This window comes from Adelges cooleyi, unplaced genomic scaffold, assembly GCF_023614345.1.
Source record: "Adelges cooleyi isolate 19-005CV unplaced genomic scaffold, UGA_ACOO_1.1 ACOO_flye_CR_arks_rails_tigmint_CR_PRNA_30, whole genome shotgun sequence".
NCBI classification, from domain to species: domain Eukaryota; kingdom Metazoa; phylum Arthropoda; class Insecta; order Hemiptera; family Adelgidae; genus Adelges; species Adelges cooleyi.
Genome location: NW_026095971.1, coordinates 2,420,282 through 2,439,230, shown reverse-complemented (window position 1 = coordinate 2,439,230; position 18,949 = coordinate 2,420,282). Strand labels below are relative to the sequence as shown.

The window sequence follows — 18,949 nt, the reverse complement described above, 5'->3', positions numbered from 1 at the left end:
TTAAGTGTATAATATACCATAATATTGTTTATGTGGATTATCAAAAAAATTGCTGGCTAAACAGTCCAAGTTTTTCTCGATGCGAAAAAGTTTTATTTTCGAACCCCTCTTTATGTATAATCCTTGCAAAAGCTGAGGGGAATGACCCTCTTCTTTTTTTAAAACACCTCATGACTAAAAAAAATAATAAATATTGTAGCAACTATACCGGGGCAATTAACTAGAGCTGCCCCTAATTGAAGTCTATTTAAAAATTAATACTTACTCTTTCTGGCCACTTAAGGAGTAGAGGTGTGGTGGTCCCGAAAAACGGCAAACGCGTGGGAGGAGAAGAATCACCTTTACCGGACGCTAATCCTCCAAGATTATAAACGACCAAACAGTTCAAACACAATTACAACGCCTTTTCTGTGTGCACAGTGTACACCAATGAAAACAGTAATAACATACCATAACATAACATATTTTTGATGTTCAATCCACAGCAATTTTCAATTCAAATGTATGTGTTTTTATTATGAATTATTATTATTATGTACACGAATATGTACGCTTTATGTTGCAAACGAAAGCGGTTTGGTTTACACGGATTATCCGTTATTAAACGAAATCACACCCCCAAGTACCGCAGTCGCCCCCGCATAAACGATACTTGAAACGCTTCCGTTTATGCTATTGCAAAGCCTGGAAAAAATTCCCCGGTAGTGGAATGGTTTTTCCGGCGGTTTAAAAAAAAAATTATTTTCAAAAACTTGTGTTCACATTTTTGAACTTACTGCATTATCTGACATTTGAATATTTTTAATTTGTTCATTCAGTTTGTAATTTTATTAAACAAATTTCCCCAACACTATTTCGGTACACGTCGAAGCAAAAAAAATAATGTAAATAAGTTTGTATTAAGTAAAAGTGCTATAATATATGAGCTGTTAATTGTAAAAATAATACAAAATCTATTGAGAGCAGAAGTGTTTTTCTTTTAATACATTGAAACTTTTATTTACAGACAACTCTATTAAAGTACTCGACAGACACACGTATAGGTCACACGTGTAAGATATAGTTAATACACTCTCAAATGGGATACCTTCAAATTCCCCAAGGTGTTCGCTTTGGAGTATAAGTTATCAATGTATAATATTACCAAGGCGCAATAATATTTATTATTTGTTCTATCACACGATACATGCGATAATCCAACTCGAAATGGTGAAATGTAGTGATTGATAAAAATGACGTATATATTTTTTATGAATAAAAAAAAATATATTACAAATTATCTTTATCTTGAGAAAATTGTTTTAAAAATTAGAATTTGGGTTCACGGTATGATACAAATTAAAAAAAATATATTTATCCGAATAAATTGGTCGAGTTACTAGAGTATATAAAAACTCGAAACTATTTATTTGATAAAATATATTTTTTTAAATAGTTCTAAAAAAAAAAATGCTGAAATATTAATAATTCCGTATCTAAAGTATCATTACTGAATTATCTTTTCCTTTTTAATCATTTTTAAAAAAATGGTTTTAGATGCAGAAAAAAAAGGTAATAGTTGTTTATTCTTATTTTTCTTTTAAAATTTGGTACATACATAATTTAGTTATTTTAAAAATGATTTGATCTTTTAAGAGGCTGTAGTTGTAAATAAGTTCTCTCTAGCGTATTCAACTAGAGAAAGCGTAGAGGTAGCGCACTTGGATAAATTAAATTTAAATTTATTACAATTACAGTTCAAGTTTGAAAAACAAAGACATTTTTCTGTTTTGAATATAATAATGATTGAAGAAAATTTAACGAAAATCCATGAAAATTATAATTAGTGTTATTATTGTTATCGTCAAAGATTATCTTTATACACTATATTAAACACTTAAGTCCTACACATTTGAACAAAATATAATATAATATGACGTGTGCATTTAGTTTTACCCCGTAAATTTTTATCGTCATGATTGGAAGCAACACATATGACACGTCGTGAAATAATGATGCTTTTGTATGCGATACTCAGTATTTTACTGAACATCAGACGTTAGTCCATTGAATTTCAATTTGTGTGACCGGCTTGGATGAGTATTTTTACATAAAAATAATAATAGTATAATTTATTTCATATAAACCTTGAGATGTTTTAAGTCACTCACAAAATAAAGTAACACATTGCAAAGAGATCTTTTGCAGTTTTTGCTGAAGTATATATATTGTATGTAAGTAATTTGATGAGCTTATATTATATAGAATAATCAGAATAGTATAATTTGCTTATCTACCAGTTTAAAAAATGTAAACGACAAAAGGACGTTAAACAATTTAATAATTTAAATTAATATGTGTATATTGAAAATCAGTACATTTTTGTCGTGGGCCCAAATTTGAACAAAATTATGTTTATAATATACAATACATATTATGCTGAAATATTTTGATTAGATCTTGAATACATTTTCAAATCTATTTAATCCAATAATTGTCGTGCCAATCATTTGATATAATAATACGATATAAATATTATGTTATATCGTTTTTTGATGGATGCACTCAAAAGTACAGAGGCTATTGTCGCTAAGCAATTTTTGAGAAGCTAACTACGGTCAAAACCAAGTTTCAAGACATTCATAAATATTATACGACTAACCCAACACCGAACGAGCGACAAAATTTCCGTTTTCTTTTCATAACTTGTTTATTTCATTTTTAACACGGTTTTATGTATTGTATACTTTGACAAAGCGGCGAGTTGATCGCTCGTAAGGCTTGTCAGATGTCTTTCGACGCTTAAGCCATCTTCGGCTGAACTAGCCACCGGACTTGCAATCGGTGGTTTGGGATAACTTTTTTTTTTTTGCATAACATTAAAATCGTCGCATCTCTATCGGTATGTGTGTGCGTATCGCAAGGGACAGCGTGCTTGTGTCCATATGTATATACGTATGTATTATACTTATACGATCGATACTTCGCAACATATATACATGTAAACGACCGAGATGGAGATTTACATCGTAAAGCGCGATGGCCGCGCTGCCTCCGAGTGACCGTCACGTGCGACGGTCCGTACCGCACCGGTTATTATACGCATATATTATTATAAATAATAACGATACTTAAACGCTGGCCGGACTTCACTACCCTGCGCTACTTGCTTTCTCACTATCTCTCTCTCACGTTCGAATCGAATTAATATTGTATACATGTATAGAAACCCCGTGAATATGTAATATAAAAGGGGTGTAGGGGTTGTATGGAAAGTGAGGAGAAGGCGTCGCCGTCGTCGTCGTCGTGACGGCAGTGGACGTGGAGGCGGTGGAGGTGATGTTGGCCGTCGCCGGGGGCCTAGAGGGGTTATGTCGTCTAAGAGAGAGAGAAGGAGACAGAGAGAGAGAGCAGTGAGAGTATATGTATATGCAAGACCGGTCAACGGGTATGTGCAAGGACGCCGCGGAGAAAGCTGTGCGCGGTGTCCGAAAGGGGTGTGTAGGACGACGAGGGGGATGAATATTATTCTCGGAAGCTATTCGCATTTTCGGACGCTCTACGTGCGTGTATGTGTGTTGTGTGTGTGTGTGTGTGTGTGTGTGAATATCTGAGAACGACACACGCACGCACCGCCATCTCCGGACTGGCCGGCCGGTTCCCCCGACCACCCCTTAACGTCCACCTCCGAAACTACCCTTTGGCCGAACGTTTAGGCTATGTACGGCGAGAATCGGCCGCCGCCGCCGCCGCCTCCGGGTAGTACGTCCGGCCGCCGTCAGGGGTTGCTGCCCTAACCTGTGTATGTGTGTACACGGTATAGCCGCGTAGTATTCAGAGTATATAGTAGTGGTCATCGTGTGCGGCGCGGGGTCCCTCCCACCCTATCCGTCCGTCGCCCCCACCGCCGCCGCCGCTACCCCCGTCGGTGGTCGTCGTTCGGCCGCTCGCGCCCGCGGACCGGCGGCGGCATTCGAAATTTTCAGTCTTCTCGGTCACTCTGTCGGCACTCGTTTCATGTTTCCCCCCGAGGCACACGCACCCCGTCAGTCGGTGCGCACACACACACACCGTCGTCGCAGCACGCCGTCCGCAGCAGTATCCCGCGTTTGTTGTTATTATTATTATTATCATCATCATCATCATCACGTTACGGCAGTATCGGATAGTTGAAAAAAAAAAATTATATTCGAGTTGAGGCTAGACCATAAAAATTAAATAATCAGTTCCGAGTTAACTTAGTTTTTTTTTTTTGTTTGTTTAAAAAAATTAATTCGATTTCGTGGGTCTGAATTTCACCACCAATGTTCACCGCGAAACGTGTTCACCGGTCGACCGGCGGCGGGCCGTCCGCGCCGGCCGAGCTATGATAGCAACGGCGTCCGCGACCGTCACTATCATCTTGGCGACGAAAACAAAAACACAAACACCGGCAATAGAGCAGCCGCGCGGCGGAAGAGACTGCGGTCAGCTGATTCTCATGCTCTCTCACGCCGACACCGAAAACCCTAAAAAATACAAGGTGAGTTACGGGTTTTTTTTACATCGACAATTATTATTTACTTCGAATTTTTTTTTTTTTTCCATTACGTGTACGGTCGATAAGTCCGGTGTACAATAACAATTACCAACGATCGGATTAGTTATTTAGCGCCTCCGTTGTGTACGTGAACGCGAGCCGGTCGGACGAAAATACACCGGCCGGCCTATTAGTATTTCCCTGGCCGCTGTCGCCCAGATAAGAACCGTAATCATAATATTATCGGCCAATAACCGTTGCCGCCCGTTCAATGTAATAACTAGTATCTTATTCGAGTAACTAACAATATTCCGTCAGTCGTTCGGTGCACTTGAAATTCCCGCATTTCCTAAAATCGTTTGTTACATTATATTTGTATTATTATTTTTTTTCTAATCGACGGCGGCGGCCGAACCGAAAAAAAATACACGAGACCAAAACGATCAATTTCACAACAGACGATTCCAGTCGAATAGAACTGCACAAGTACGTTGTAATATTGTCTTTTGTCGTGTAAATAGCACGTTTATTCATATAAATATATTACATACACACGGGGCCGACCGTACAGTAATTTATAAAATAATAACAATTACCGTGTATGCATGTGTGGTGAATCACGGTCATCGGTATTTACGTGGAAACGGTAACAACTCGTTCTCATTAAACGTGTCGCGTGAGTCACCCTTTTCGACGGGACTCGACTTGATATTTTATAATTTATCGCTTTATTGTGGTCTAGAGATTTTTATCGGACGATAAAATATCATAATGTTTCAATCGACGATCGATTAATTAACGCGATACGTTATTGTATTTGCGTGGTATAACGACTTAAGACGTTGATTTTTTTTAATTTAAAACGTTTAACCGCCAAAAACGCAACGCGGTCTCGTGGTCGTCGCGCCGCCGCCGGAATAGTCGCTCTTGGGGTTTTTATTGCCGACCCCGACCTTGACATACCGTCTTTTAGTGCATCGGCGCGGCTCGGCCTTTCGAAACGGCGACCTTTTTTAGAAATAATAAAAAAACAACCGTGTTCTCCCCCTTTTTTTTTTTTGTTTTACCAATGACCGCCGTTTCGTAATGAGAAAAATGTTGTTTTCGCTAATTCAACGTGTTTTAATCGTTTGATTTTCACTATTTAATCGAAAAACACGCACACTTGTTGGCGTTTAAAGGACAAAAATTTGCCGACGGGGTGAAAAGGTGTGACGATTAATTAATACAATTATTGAACCGTCGCCCAGTAAACGGGGCACGCGGTACACGAAAGTAAATTATTACAGGTCGTGTGAACTTAACACCGCCGCCGCCGCCGTCACCTCGATGATAGGCCGACCATAGCAATGCGGAGGGCGGGCGGGCGGGGGGGCACGCGATCCGTCGGCACCGGCACGGCGAAAGGGTCAATTCCCGCGGGACAAATCATACCGCACGGGGGCAGGGTGTGTGCACAACACTTAAACTGCGATAAATAACCGTAGAGATTTTATTTTTAGACGTCCGTTTTGTTTTTTTTTGTTTCAGCGCTGGTAATCATGGAAATGCAGATTAGTAACGCTACCGAGTTCCCGTTGTACCATTCGATGGCGAGCGGGCCCCACTCATTTCAGCTGCCGGGCGCCATACCTCCGGTCAGCAGCATCCCCTACAAGAACAGCATGTTCCCGGACAGGCTGGGCTTTTATTACGATTCGGCGGGTGTCACGCATCCGGCACAAGTCGAACGGTGCGAACGGTGCTACGTCGAACTGCCCGGCGGCGGCGTCCACCATTTCGGCAAGAGAGTTTGCGGAATGTGCGCGGCCAAGGAGCAGCAAGTGTCGCCCAAAGTGGAAACCGAAATACTGGACTTGGACTCGCAGCAGGTCATGTCGCAGCAGCAGCAACAACAACAACAACAACAGCAGCAGCAGCAACAACAAGACAGTAAAGCGTTTTTGCAACAGACTGGCGTGCCGCCCGGGTACGACAGGCCGCCTCCGCCCGCGGTGGAGTGGCCCGGTTACTTCCAGGCGCAGCAAAACACCCTATCCGGTGAACACTTATCTCCAGACTACAACAACGTGACCACGACGACGACGACGCCGCCGACCATGATGGGCGGTTCACCGCCGTCCGACATGCAGCAGCAGTACCAGGGCGGTTTCGACGGTGGTAGCTACCAGGTGGACACCAATCACCAGACGGGTGGCGGCAACGCGTCCGGCAAAGGCAATGGTTCGTGGAAGTCGAACGAGGCCCGCCGTGCCAAAACGTACGAGTGCCCGGCGTGCGACAAATGGTTCACCAGCTCAGGCCATTTGAAGAGACATTACGGCACGCAACTGCACAAGAACGCGGTCAAACAGAGCGGCAAGCCGGACCCGGCGCTTTTGCCCATGAAACACCACTACCACCCGTACAGGGACCCGGCTTATGTAGCCCAACAGAAGCTCAAGCAGCAGCAGCAGAACGGCGGTACGCACAAACAACAGTCCATGATGATGCCGCCCGATTTCCGCCCAGTCACGTCCTCGTCATCATTCAGTACCGATTCTTTTTTAGAGCTGACTCCCCCAAACCTGACAGCAAGCCTCTCGGACAGTTTGGGGGGAACCCAATTCCTACCGGCCCAACAGCCGCCAATCAGCAGCAGCAGCAGCAACAACAGCAACAGCAATACGGCAGATTTCACGGACGTGACCCAAATTTCTTCGTCGTACCCCAACAACAACATCAACAACAGCTACCCGGACCACCCAACGGCGCATATGCACCACCACCTCCACCACCAGCGACAGGGCATGTTTTACCACGTGCGGCCGTCGACGGCGGATCAGCAAGTGCATTCGGCATTCCAGCACCCCCAGATCACGGATACCACCCAGCAGCCATACACCATCCAGGTTTCTATGATCCCGCAAATTACCAACACGGTTTTGTACACCACTATGCCCGACAATAACGGCGATCAGTACGACCAACAACAGCACGAGCAGCAATACCAACAACATCAAATGCAACTGCAGTACGCCGCGCAACAGCAGCAGCAGCAAATGTCGGCGCACCACCAGCACGGTCACGGCCAAATGATCAAAATGGAACCCGTCGACTCCTCGCACGGCGACTACAACAGCGTGGACACGCCGCTAGCGAGCCCGGACTCGAGCAGTGTCGACCAGTACAAAGGCCTGTTGGTGGTGGCCCCCTTGTCGCCGGCCGACGAAGAGAACACGTTGGGCAGCGAAGGGTCCGTCGACATGGAATCCACCATATCGTGCTCGTCTACGGCCGACAGCGGCACCGCGCTCAACGGCGGCCGAGGAGAAGCCTCGCAGTCGTCGTCCGTCAAAAAGTTCCGCAAGGCTACCAAGGTGACGTGCGAGCTGTGCAACAAAGATTTTACAGACAAATGTTACAAGACGCAGCACGACCAACGGTTCCACAGCGGAGAGAAGCCGTTCCGGTGTGGCGTGTGCGGCAAACGGTTTGGCGAACAGAAGCAGCTGCAGGTGCACGAGCTGCGGCACAACGACAGCAACAAGGCTTTCCCGTGTACCATGTGCACGAAGAGCTTCAATTTCAAAAACGACCTGGAGCGGCACTTCATGTCTAGTCATTCGGCCGACAAACCGTACCAGTGCGTGCAGTGTAAGAAGAAGTTCGTGCGCATGGACCACAAGCGGCACCACGAGAAGACCCACGACGGTGCCGACGAAAAGATCAAGAAGAAGAAAAAGACTACTACTACCGCCAACGTCACCATGGGCATTTTGGACGTGCACCAAGACCACTTAAAAATGACCGCCGGCGTCCACGCGTATGCCATGGCCGTTAATCAGTCTTAATGTTTAATACTCGTGTATTTTTTACACCATAATCAAACAATAACGATCGCCATCATTTTACTTTTTTCAATATTTTTTCTACCTTTTTTTGATGACAAATTATTTTTTAAGAAATTAACTAGTTTTTAAAATCATACACGAGTATTGAACTTTTTGTATAAACGATTTGGCGGTTAAAAAATTAACTATTTTTAATTTTATGTTGTACATAACAATAATCCTATAACTCCAAGGGCATTACAATATTGTTAAGCGTTTCGATTTATTTGTTTTTTTTTTTAAATCTATAATATATACTTTTGCCAATTTCGTTCTGATACCACTCACCTACCCTTGATTTTGATTTTGTATTCCTATATTGTTGCGTCGTTTGTTGATGGCTCAATCTACCCTATACCGCGTACATATACACACATACAGTAATCGGTGTAATTATTTTTGTTGATTTTTTTTTTATTAATGTTTTTTTTTTGTTTTGGGTACCAATACATTTGCATTAGTTAAAAACATATCCCTGTGTTACATATCACACAACGACGCTATAGAATTACGATTACCTTTGTATTAATGTAAATTGATTACACTTGTTTGTTTCGTACCTGCCTACTAATTTTAATATTATTATTGTATTATTACTATTCTTACCTTATATGATTTTTGTGAAACCGACTATGATATTTTTTGAGGAAAAAAATAGCAATTTTTTTTTTTATTTTGTTTACTATAATAAATTAGAGTCGACGGGTTAACTAATATGTTTTTATTATTATTATTATTTTTATCGCCCTCGTCCTTTTGGTGCGAATTTTTAAGTTTTTTTAATGTATACATGTTATACATACACAGTTATGTTATTCCTGACTATTGATTTTTTTTTTTATTCAATATCTTAATATTATTATGTGTTATCTTATTATTATTATTATTATTGACAAGTGTTTTTTTTTTTTTTTATTTGATTTATTATGAAACAAATATCGATAGTACAAAATTGTACCTCGTAGGTATCGCGGAAGACTACCGAACTACTACTTGGTATTAAAGACAAAAATAAAACAAATTTATTTAAGTAAACAAAAAAAATAATAATAAACAATAACGATTAAAATTATATATATAATACACATATTGATGATGTATTGATTTGATTAGCGAAATTATTATTATATTATATTATATTATATTATTATAAATCATGTTTTAACGAGCAATAAGTTTGTGTACATAAGTGAAGAGAAAAAAAAAATAAAGATTGATTAGAAATAACTTATGATAACAAATAGTTTGTTTTTTTTTTTTGTATTTGTGTTATCACGTGTTGATTTTGTTCGGGCAATAGTAACTCGCGGGTATGACTCGTCTGTGTAATGTAGTAGGTATTATAGTGTACATATATCTATATCTGCTCAGCGTCGGCGCGGCGGTTGATGGGGTCGTGGATTTTGAACCCGACAAAGACCCTTTTAATACGTCGTAGTCTCGGCCGCCGTCGAAAGGGATGCGGGAAGTGATTCTTATGGTAGTTACCCTTCGCTTCCTCTTCCTCGGCCAATACACCCTTAACCGTATTTTATTAGGTATTACAGTACACTTATTTCAAACGGACTGTCGCGGCCGCCAAATGTTGCTTTCTCTCTCTGTCAACATTTCATTGTCGGCATTATCTCACTCTTAAGAGAAAAACACATGGAAAACGTATTTATTTATGTTAGAAATCATTTAACTTTACCCAAAAACCGAAAATATACACTAATGACTAACACCGTTGTTATGTAGCGCCATCCGAGGAGCACGCATAAAATACAAATTTTAACGGTTTAACGAAGTTGTGTAACTTAAAAAACAACCCTTGACATTACTACTAATATACAGTTAAATTTCAGATTATATATTTATTGAAAAAAGTTTTTCAGCCGAGTCTGCAACCACGAAAGAGCATTTTCATGTCTCGTTGAAGTACCGAATAAATATAGATTAGTTGTGGAATTATAATTAAAAAAAAAAAAATTACATGGAGCTTCCAGTTACAGCATAAGCCAAGGAGATTAAAAAATTATGTACAATCATGTTTCTGGCTAAAATTGTAGTGTTTATTATCTGGCCAAAAGTAACTTAACATAGAGAATTAAACTATTTTGAATTTATTATTTAGTTCTAATTTGAACGTTGAACGTACAACATATCTCTTATCTCTTATCTTCTGTATCTTACCCCTATCCCCTACCCACTATCTCCCGTCCCTATCACTCACCCTATCTCCTACCCCCTGTCTCCCACCCCCAACTCATCTCAACCCATTTTTTTTGGTAACGCTTTTTGATACGCTTTTTTCGGTTATGTGCCAGAGCTAAGACATGAAAATGTCAAAAATAATCTTCAAATATCATAATTTTATTAGCAATTATAAAAATACAGACATAGTAAGTGCTTATAAAAATGTAAACAATATTGTAGGAAGAGTGTTACAAAATATGTTAATAAATTATTTACATTTTGTATATTAGTACTATGAAAACCCAACACAAAGGGGGCAGGGGGAGAACTGAGCGATAACTGTACAACTGTAACTATATTTACCTCATGTCTACCAATTTATCTTTTCTTTCGTGTGGTTTGCATATATTTGGCAGAATTTCGGAACACTATATTGGTTTCTTAAATGTTATGGAGAAGGATGGTTGTCTCTCTTTCTACACCAGTGGTATGCCCATAAAGACCACCCGCAGCCGATTATCGACAGTGAGGACTGCTGCAACACGTTACTGTTTCACTCACTCTGCCGCCACTCGTTCTCCAGTGTACTAACTAGCTAATATTTGAAAGTAAAATAAATATTATTTTACAATGATAAAGAAAAACTATTTGAACTGATTTTAATAATGGTATATAGTGCATTGTGGCCGACTACGGATGTAAAAACGAGAGAAGGGTAAATACCCTCTTTTTCTCACCGGTGTCCCCGTAGGCCGTATCTGTCGTTATCGTTTAAGCATACCTACATTTTGCAAGCCGGTTAACGTTGCTTAACAAATTTTTGACAATACAATTTACTTTCTTACACATTAAAACATTAAAAGCTATTCAATATTTAACTGGCGTCCGATATTTGCCACGCTCAAAAACATATGTCGCCCCTACACAGTAATGCGACCTGCGACCGCCGACAAAACTTAAACTATCAACGGCTCACCTAATACCTTATCTGTGAAATCATAACCATATCGATGTGTACAAACCGTATAATGCTCAAACATTAGTCGATACTCGCCAACGGTCGTTAAGCGCAGCAATAACTTGAGAAAACATCTCTCCAACAGGTTGGCTATAGTCTCCACAGTGTAAGAGGGTTATATAACCCGTAACCGCCTAAAGCACACCTAATTCATGTTTTTTTCTTTCAAATTTTATATTAAAAAAAAAATTGTTTTAAACTTTTCCTGTTATGTAAAAACGGCAACACTAATCTGTGGCGATTTTGAGTATAATAATCTAAGCTATGAGCACCGCTTGACCTTAACTAACTTAAACTACTTATATAAAACATGTAAATTAATTTAGTTCAAATTATAATTCGTTATTTTGTCTCTCAACACAAAATCGATAGACTACCCACAACCACTAACATCAGTAACCAATTGTATATTTTCTACATCTTACGCTTAGGTTAAACAAATAAATTTAGATACTTAAAGTGATAAATTGTACACAAACAATTAACGAAAACTACCCGTCTATTAACTAGCGATGGTGGTAGTGTATTATGGTAATAATACAATATATTCTCATCCAAACAAATAGCGTACAAACTACAAACGGATAAGCAATACAATTTATTAATGGCCGATACACGTTGAACATATCGGCCGGTGCGTGGTGTAAGTGTTGCCATTATCTACAACATATTATATGCATATAAATACTTATGTATGTGTATTATTCACTATACAACGTACATATGTATGTTAACGATACACGGTCAGTGTTGAATGGCTTGCGGTCGATGAACGATCGGTGTAGTCGAGCACTGATGTGGTGGTCACGGTTTAGCTGAATGTTAGAGCTTTTAACGCATTTAATTCTACCATACCTCGAACAAGAGTCCTTACAACGGCCAAAGCTCGTTAATTATTATTGTAGCGAAAAAAACAAACATCGAAGCTAAAAACCCTAGAATAAGCTGTTATTTTGTTTCTTTACAAATTCCCTCATCTCGCTCTATATTCCATTGAAACGTTGTATTTTTTTTTTTCATGTAACGTTTTTCAAAATTTCCATCCGAATACCGCCGCGCGTTGTAAATAACCATAAAGCCCTTCGCTTCGCCCTCCCGTTCGTTATTGTATAGTGTATGGATGGTTTTTTTTTTTTTTTTTTGTTAAAATTTGCCATTTTTCGGACGAAAAATCCACTTTATCATATTCGCAGTGCACAACCCTCTCGGCACTCTCACGGGGTTACACTCGGACAGCTGCACTATTTTTTCCTTCCCCCTTTCTTCTCTTCTTCTCATCTCCAATAGTCTCTCTCGCTCTGCCATCGTCGCCACCGCCGCCGTACGTTTGCTACTCTCATTATTATCCGGTTATTCGCGAGCTACAGCCATCCGATCTTCTCCGATTATTGTGTGTGTGCGTGCGGCTGTTACTCCTGTTTGTTGTTATCGAGAGATGATCGACCTAAAACCGTGCACAAGGGGTAACTGTTGCCGATATTACACGTACATAGGCGGTGGTTGTTATTGCTGCCGTTGGCAAAGCAGCGGCAGCAGCAGCAGCCACACTGATGATCACCCCTTTGACAATCAACGAACGCCCCACGTTCTCACGGTCGTCTCCGGGGCGGCCTCGCGAAGAAGCCGCCGTCGCCCACGGACAGCTGACTCTCAACGGATGTTTGCACAGGTGGCACCTATAATGTATATTGTAAAAAAATATCATCGGCCGGTATAGCTTTTGATACAAGTATTGTGTTATAAAGACTTTTATCATTATTAATAATTAACTTCACCGTCCCAACGGTATTGTTTTTTAGGGATACCCTTTGAATTTGTTGTATACAGGTAAACTAACCGTGGTCCGCACAATGAGTGGGAGAAATTACCGTATAACAATAATAACGGCCCTTCATTTTAGTTGTTATATAATATATTGACGAACCCAATAAAAGAGATACGCGCCAGAATAAAAAATTATAAAGAGGTTTACGAGTTCACGACTATTAACAGTATGGACCGAGGAGCTTTTTTTCGTAGGTCTGTTCTCTATTGAATTACTTCTATTTTTAAATTCAGGTTTTGTATTTTCCAGTCGCTAGTGTAATCGGACCAAGGAGAATCGTTTCATATTTAATTAATTCTGCTCCATAATATCTTAGATACGACATGTACAAGTTACTAGCCAATAAATCTTGTCCAAATTATTAAAACAAATAATATTCGAGTTCCTAAAATACTTCTCATAGTCATGCTCAACGGCTTTTCGGTTATTTGGGTGGATAACCTGTTACACGTAGGCCGCATGTCTCAGTCGCCTATGGCACTGATAGAAACAACCTTTGGCTTGTACAAAGGCTGATAGACTATACCAGCCGACTTACATATACTTATTTGTATGTTCATTTAATTGGCGATTCGCTCTGCATGTGTGTGTATATAAATATACTGAACGACATTTCATCTCTGACACGCAAGCAAAACATCTCATCCGCAGAAAAACCGTCCACAACCGCCGCCAGATTCTCTTATCATTTTCTTGTACTTGGCACCACGTTCGGGTTTTATCGATTAAACGTTTTCATTGCACAGCGTTCGATAATTATCGACTGTCTATAGGAACTATGTTAACAGTATCCGATCGTCCTGAGATCATATTCGTGTAACTAAGAAAAACATTTTGATTTGACTATAGAGCCTTCATAATAATTCGGCTTCCAAATAAACATAACAATTGGTAAACAAATTCGTAGGTAGACATTTATTATGAAAATATCATTAATTTTTAGGGGAATGCAGGTAACCTTAAAGGGGGGAGAGGACTAGCATACCCAAACCCTCGCCCTAGACTTACTTATGTCTAGGAATCAAATTGGTATACGTAGAGGTGCGATGGTAGTCAGTACCAACTTCACCATAAGGTGAGAACATAAGTTTAACGTGTCAAACCCAATAATTGTGTAACTCTAATTGTGAAATCACTCTACTAAGTATAATGTAATGTCATACGATAAGCCAGTAAAGCAGTAAATGTAAATGTAATTTGTAATTGCGGTGTTTACAGATGTATGCGAATTAAAAAAAAAAAACAAAGAACTTCGGTTAAATCAAACGGATAAATCTTTATCTCAAACGCAGATGTAGACCGTTACAGCAATATTATATATTCGAATAATCCCACCCTTTAACTCAAACTCGTTCATTTTAAAAAATGTATTCAAAGTTTTTCATCCGATTGATGAATATAGTATAAGAATAGTTATTATATATCCGGGTATACCTTTTTTGCAGGAAATTAAAATGATAAAAAAGCGAAGCTGGGTTAACTCTTTCTAATAACTGTTTTATACGTCCTTTATAAATATTTTCGACGAGCGTTTGAATGTATAAATTACCAAGCTCAAAGACGATGATATTTTGTCCAATAATAATATATCGCTGTACAAAATCGTTCTATTTAAATGTATTAACTAAATTTGTATATTAATTAACGGCATAAGCGCTTATGTTTAATGATCGAGTTTTGGTAAAGGCCGTTTAAGTAACACGATAGTTGTTATTGCGGTAATAATAATTACGTATCTTATATTTTTCAAAAACACTTTGCCATTAAAGTGAGTTAACACACAATAGCAATACACGCAGACTTGCAGATAAAAAAAAAATGAAAATGCTTGTATAAAGAAAAGTCGGGAAGTAATTTTCGAAAGCATATTTTCGGCAGCGGACGACGCCTTATTCGTTAAGGTTTACCTTTTTAGCTTCGATGCTGAGCCGAAAAGGCATTGTTCTTACAATGATGAATGATTTTTTTCTTTATTTTTTTTTTTATGTCCAGACCAACGGCATCTTTTAAGCCGCTGAACCGATTTCTTCATGTAGCAAGTGTATAGATCAGAAATTTTACCTAAATGGTACTTTAGCGGGCCAACCTTTAAATAAGATCATCCCTTCGCCTTAAAAATCGAGAAAAACACTCAAATATTATATATTTTTCAACTTAAATCTAAAAATATTTTTAAAATAGTCGAATTAGTTTCAAATTTGTGTAGAATATTCTTTAGAAATAGTATTATCAATATTCGTCGACAAACTAAACCCATATGAAAAACCTTTCCTCCTGAAGGAGTGGAAACGTTTTCTTTATTTTACTTTTTTAGGTGTATTTTTAGGGCTTAAGGATTGAAAAATAGATTAAAGGTAAATATAGAGTGAGGCTAAGCCTATAACATATAAAATATTCTTAAAAATCTGTTATCAAACTTTTTTATTTATTAAGAAAACCCAAAGAAAAGGGAAAAATTACACTGGCCATAGTCAATTTCTTGGTTGCTATAATATGAGAGTGAATCAACAGTTAACAGGTATCTGCAATAGTATCCAACCTTTACTAAACATACAATTTTAAGCACATTATTGTCATTACAATGTTTTTTATCGGTATTTGTATTTCTACCATCTACAGATTCGCATCCAAGCCTTTTTTTTTTTTTTAAGTGATTTCATCACTTTTGGTTATAATAATTCTTGTAGACCTGTGACCTCCCTACTATGCCCTGACTCCACTAAACTATTTTTTCTTTCTTTTTCCTATTATCTTAGACACGCCACATGCTGGTATTGATAATTTTTGCTAATGGAATTTTCGGCGACAGTCTTCAAACAAAATCATGGAATACGCGTGACAAAAAAAACGCAATTTTCGGTGTATAATAATATAACAAAACTTGAATGACAATAAACGACCAACAACGGCGACGACAGCTCAGTTGCTTACAATTAGTCAACGGCTGCCGTTGAGAACGCCTCACCGATCGATCCTGTATAATATAGATATACAATATTATACAACCATATATCTATGAAACCTCATACATTGTCCCATTACTTTATATTTTATTATATATCCCCGGCACGTATTATTATGACAGCGCCAGCCTGCAAGTTGTTCTACCAACAGGGCCGATGCGTGTATTGCTATGTATAATAAATTATTATGTATCTATATACAAGCAATATGTTGCATAATGACCTTTGCAGTTTTCATAGTTCAAATAAATTATTTCCCAGTCTATTCTCGGCTCCATTCATTTTAAACTACTCAATCGATAAGTGTAATTTGTTGTATATTTGATTATATTACATAAACAGTTTCTATCTTTAGTCTCACACTTCAGAGGCTTATTCAGACTTATTCGTTTACTGTATTCTTTGATAAAATACAACCCAAAAATAATATAATAATTAATATACCTACTCTTTCTTCCAGAAGGGATTAAAAAGCCATTCATATGGATAGCTAAAGAATTGAAACCGATCGACTTCACTTAATCACAACTGTGATGATTTTTAGCCATTTTAAAAATATTACGAAAAAAATTGAATTTTGTCTGTAAACACAGGCAACTTTATATTTTGAACACACTATAAACTACAAACAATTATAACGTTAATAAGCGTCTAATAATAATGTAGATACACATGTAAAACTTATATAGGAAAACTTTAAAGTTAGCATCTTACAATGGTGTGTAAGTGTAACGAAATACAATTATTATGTTAAACATTTTTATTTTTTTTCATACACGATTATCATTTGATTTTCATTCGATGTGACGGGAGAGGGTTGGAGACTCTTTTGAAAAGGACAGTTACACATTTTTAGCTTTTATAAAATAAAAAACACGGTATTATAATAATATGTGAGTTTACTTACTTTGTACGATATAAAAATCGTCAACAATAAAAATACAAAATTACAAGAAAAAAAAATATACGTGTGTGTGTGTGTACATTTGTATATGTTTTTTGAATAAAGGACCAATGACTCTATTTAAAAGAAGGGCTGAGAGGCTCTGCCCTGAAAAGTTCAAAAGTGATTAACAAAATTAAAAATCGCTATTTTATTAATCAGATAATTGGCCCCGTTGGCCCGTTACTTAAAATAGAAGCTGTCCAGTGGGCATTTGTCTACCAGCAATCCGCATACCCTCCCAGTCCGGTCTGCACATACGGCTATAAAGTGTATACCCTTTGGACTTATTAATAAATCACTTTAAAATTATATTAAGAACCTTGCATAAAAACTACACTCAACTAAATCCTCACCAAACCTCGGGGATGCGATCTAACGCATCACGCATGTATGAAATCCCTTGATAATTCCAAATATCTTTATTCTTATACACTTCATTAAAAATTGTTGTTTTTTTTTAAATTATGTATATTATATTCTTCTGGCAAATCTAAGCAGATATTTGCATAAAAAATAGTTTATACAACGCAAACCCCTGTTGGTCGGGGTTAGAATAGACCATCGGTTGTTCCTGCCTGTCGTAAAAAGCGACTAAAAGGGACTTGTAGTAGGGCAGCAGCTACTACAATATTGGGTGTAGGTGCAGGTAACCTACAATGGTAGAAACAGCTACACACCAAACAGCAGCCAGCAGATACGGGAACTGTATAACTGGTGGCTGCACTGCGGTACGGAAGGCAAGGGGAAACCACCGTATAAATCATCCCAAGAAATAGCAATAGAAAGGCAAGTAACAGGGAAGAGTGGAGAATTGCTACAAACCAATCTCAGGATTGAATAATAAAGAAGAAGACAACGCAAACATAGTTATTATTTTTTTTATACCGAAATTATTCATATTCATTACGTTTAAATTTCAAACCAAGTATATTAAATAATACTATTGTGTAATATCTAAGCCGAAATAGTATATTTCAATAACCTATTTTGTTAATAATTTATATAGCGTTAACATCATGTTTTTGTCAGAAAATAAAATACTAATAACACGAAAGTTTTAATTATATTTTATAGCTATTATTACGGTAAAAACTATTTTCTAACCATTCGACAATTTTTATATTTATATTATTGACCACCAAACCTTAAAATTGTTTTAATTGTTCTGTGAAGTTAATTAAAATTAATAATTTTAAACATATATCTTGAAATGAGTTGTTATGCCCAACCTAATCTGTGCGACAATGACCAGAAATAATAATTAACTGTTGGCGTTCAATTGTTGGGGGCAAAACAGCCCATAGGGCATAGGACATGACTGTGGATAAATAAAAATTCCCAGTTTGTCTAATAAATTAGATGCGGTGGCCCGGCAGATTCGTAACCCGGGGTTGTTCATAAATATTTTATACACGGGGAGTCCTTAAGATGTTATTCTTCCCCCTGTACAAAAGAACGCCAGATAATAATAATAATAATTATCTTTTGATTATGTATTTATAAACGTACACTATAGCGGCAGGTTGTATTGTACGCCATCAGAATATTATTGTTGTGGTGTGTGTGTGGACAAGTCACAGTCGTGCGAAACAACGCGTTTAGGAAAATTGGGGGAGAGAAGGATGTGGTAGTTGCAGGTAGTTTTTGAGTGT

The 18,949-nt window shown here is 38.1% G+C and overlaps 1 protein-coding gene across 2 annotated transcripts; it reads left to right on the top strand.

Moving 5' to 3' along the window:
- The first annotated feature begins 3,983 nt into the window (after positions 1-3,983).
- On the top strand, positions 3,984-9,543 carry LOC126838894 (homeobox protein 5). 2 transcript variants are annotated; one of them, XM_050573670.1, is made up of 2 exons: positions 3,984-4,501; positions 6,029-9,543. In XM_050573670.1, the coding sequence occupies exon 2, from the start codon at positions 6,040-6,042 to the stop codon at positions 8,329-8,331; it is 2,292 nt and encodes a 763-aa protein (XP_050429627.1). In that variant the 5' UTR covers positions 3,984-4,501; positions 6,029-6,039; the 3' UTR covers positions 8,332-9,543. The 2 variants fall into 2 exon arrangements, with proteins under 2 accessions (XP_050429627.1, XP_050429628.1); XM_050573671.1 differs by lacking the exon at positions 3,984-4,501 and adding an exon at positions 4,593-4,984.
- Positions 9,544-18,949: the final 9,406 nt, after the last annotated feature.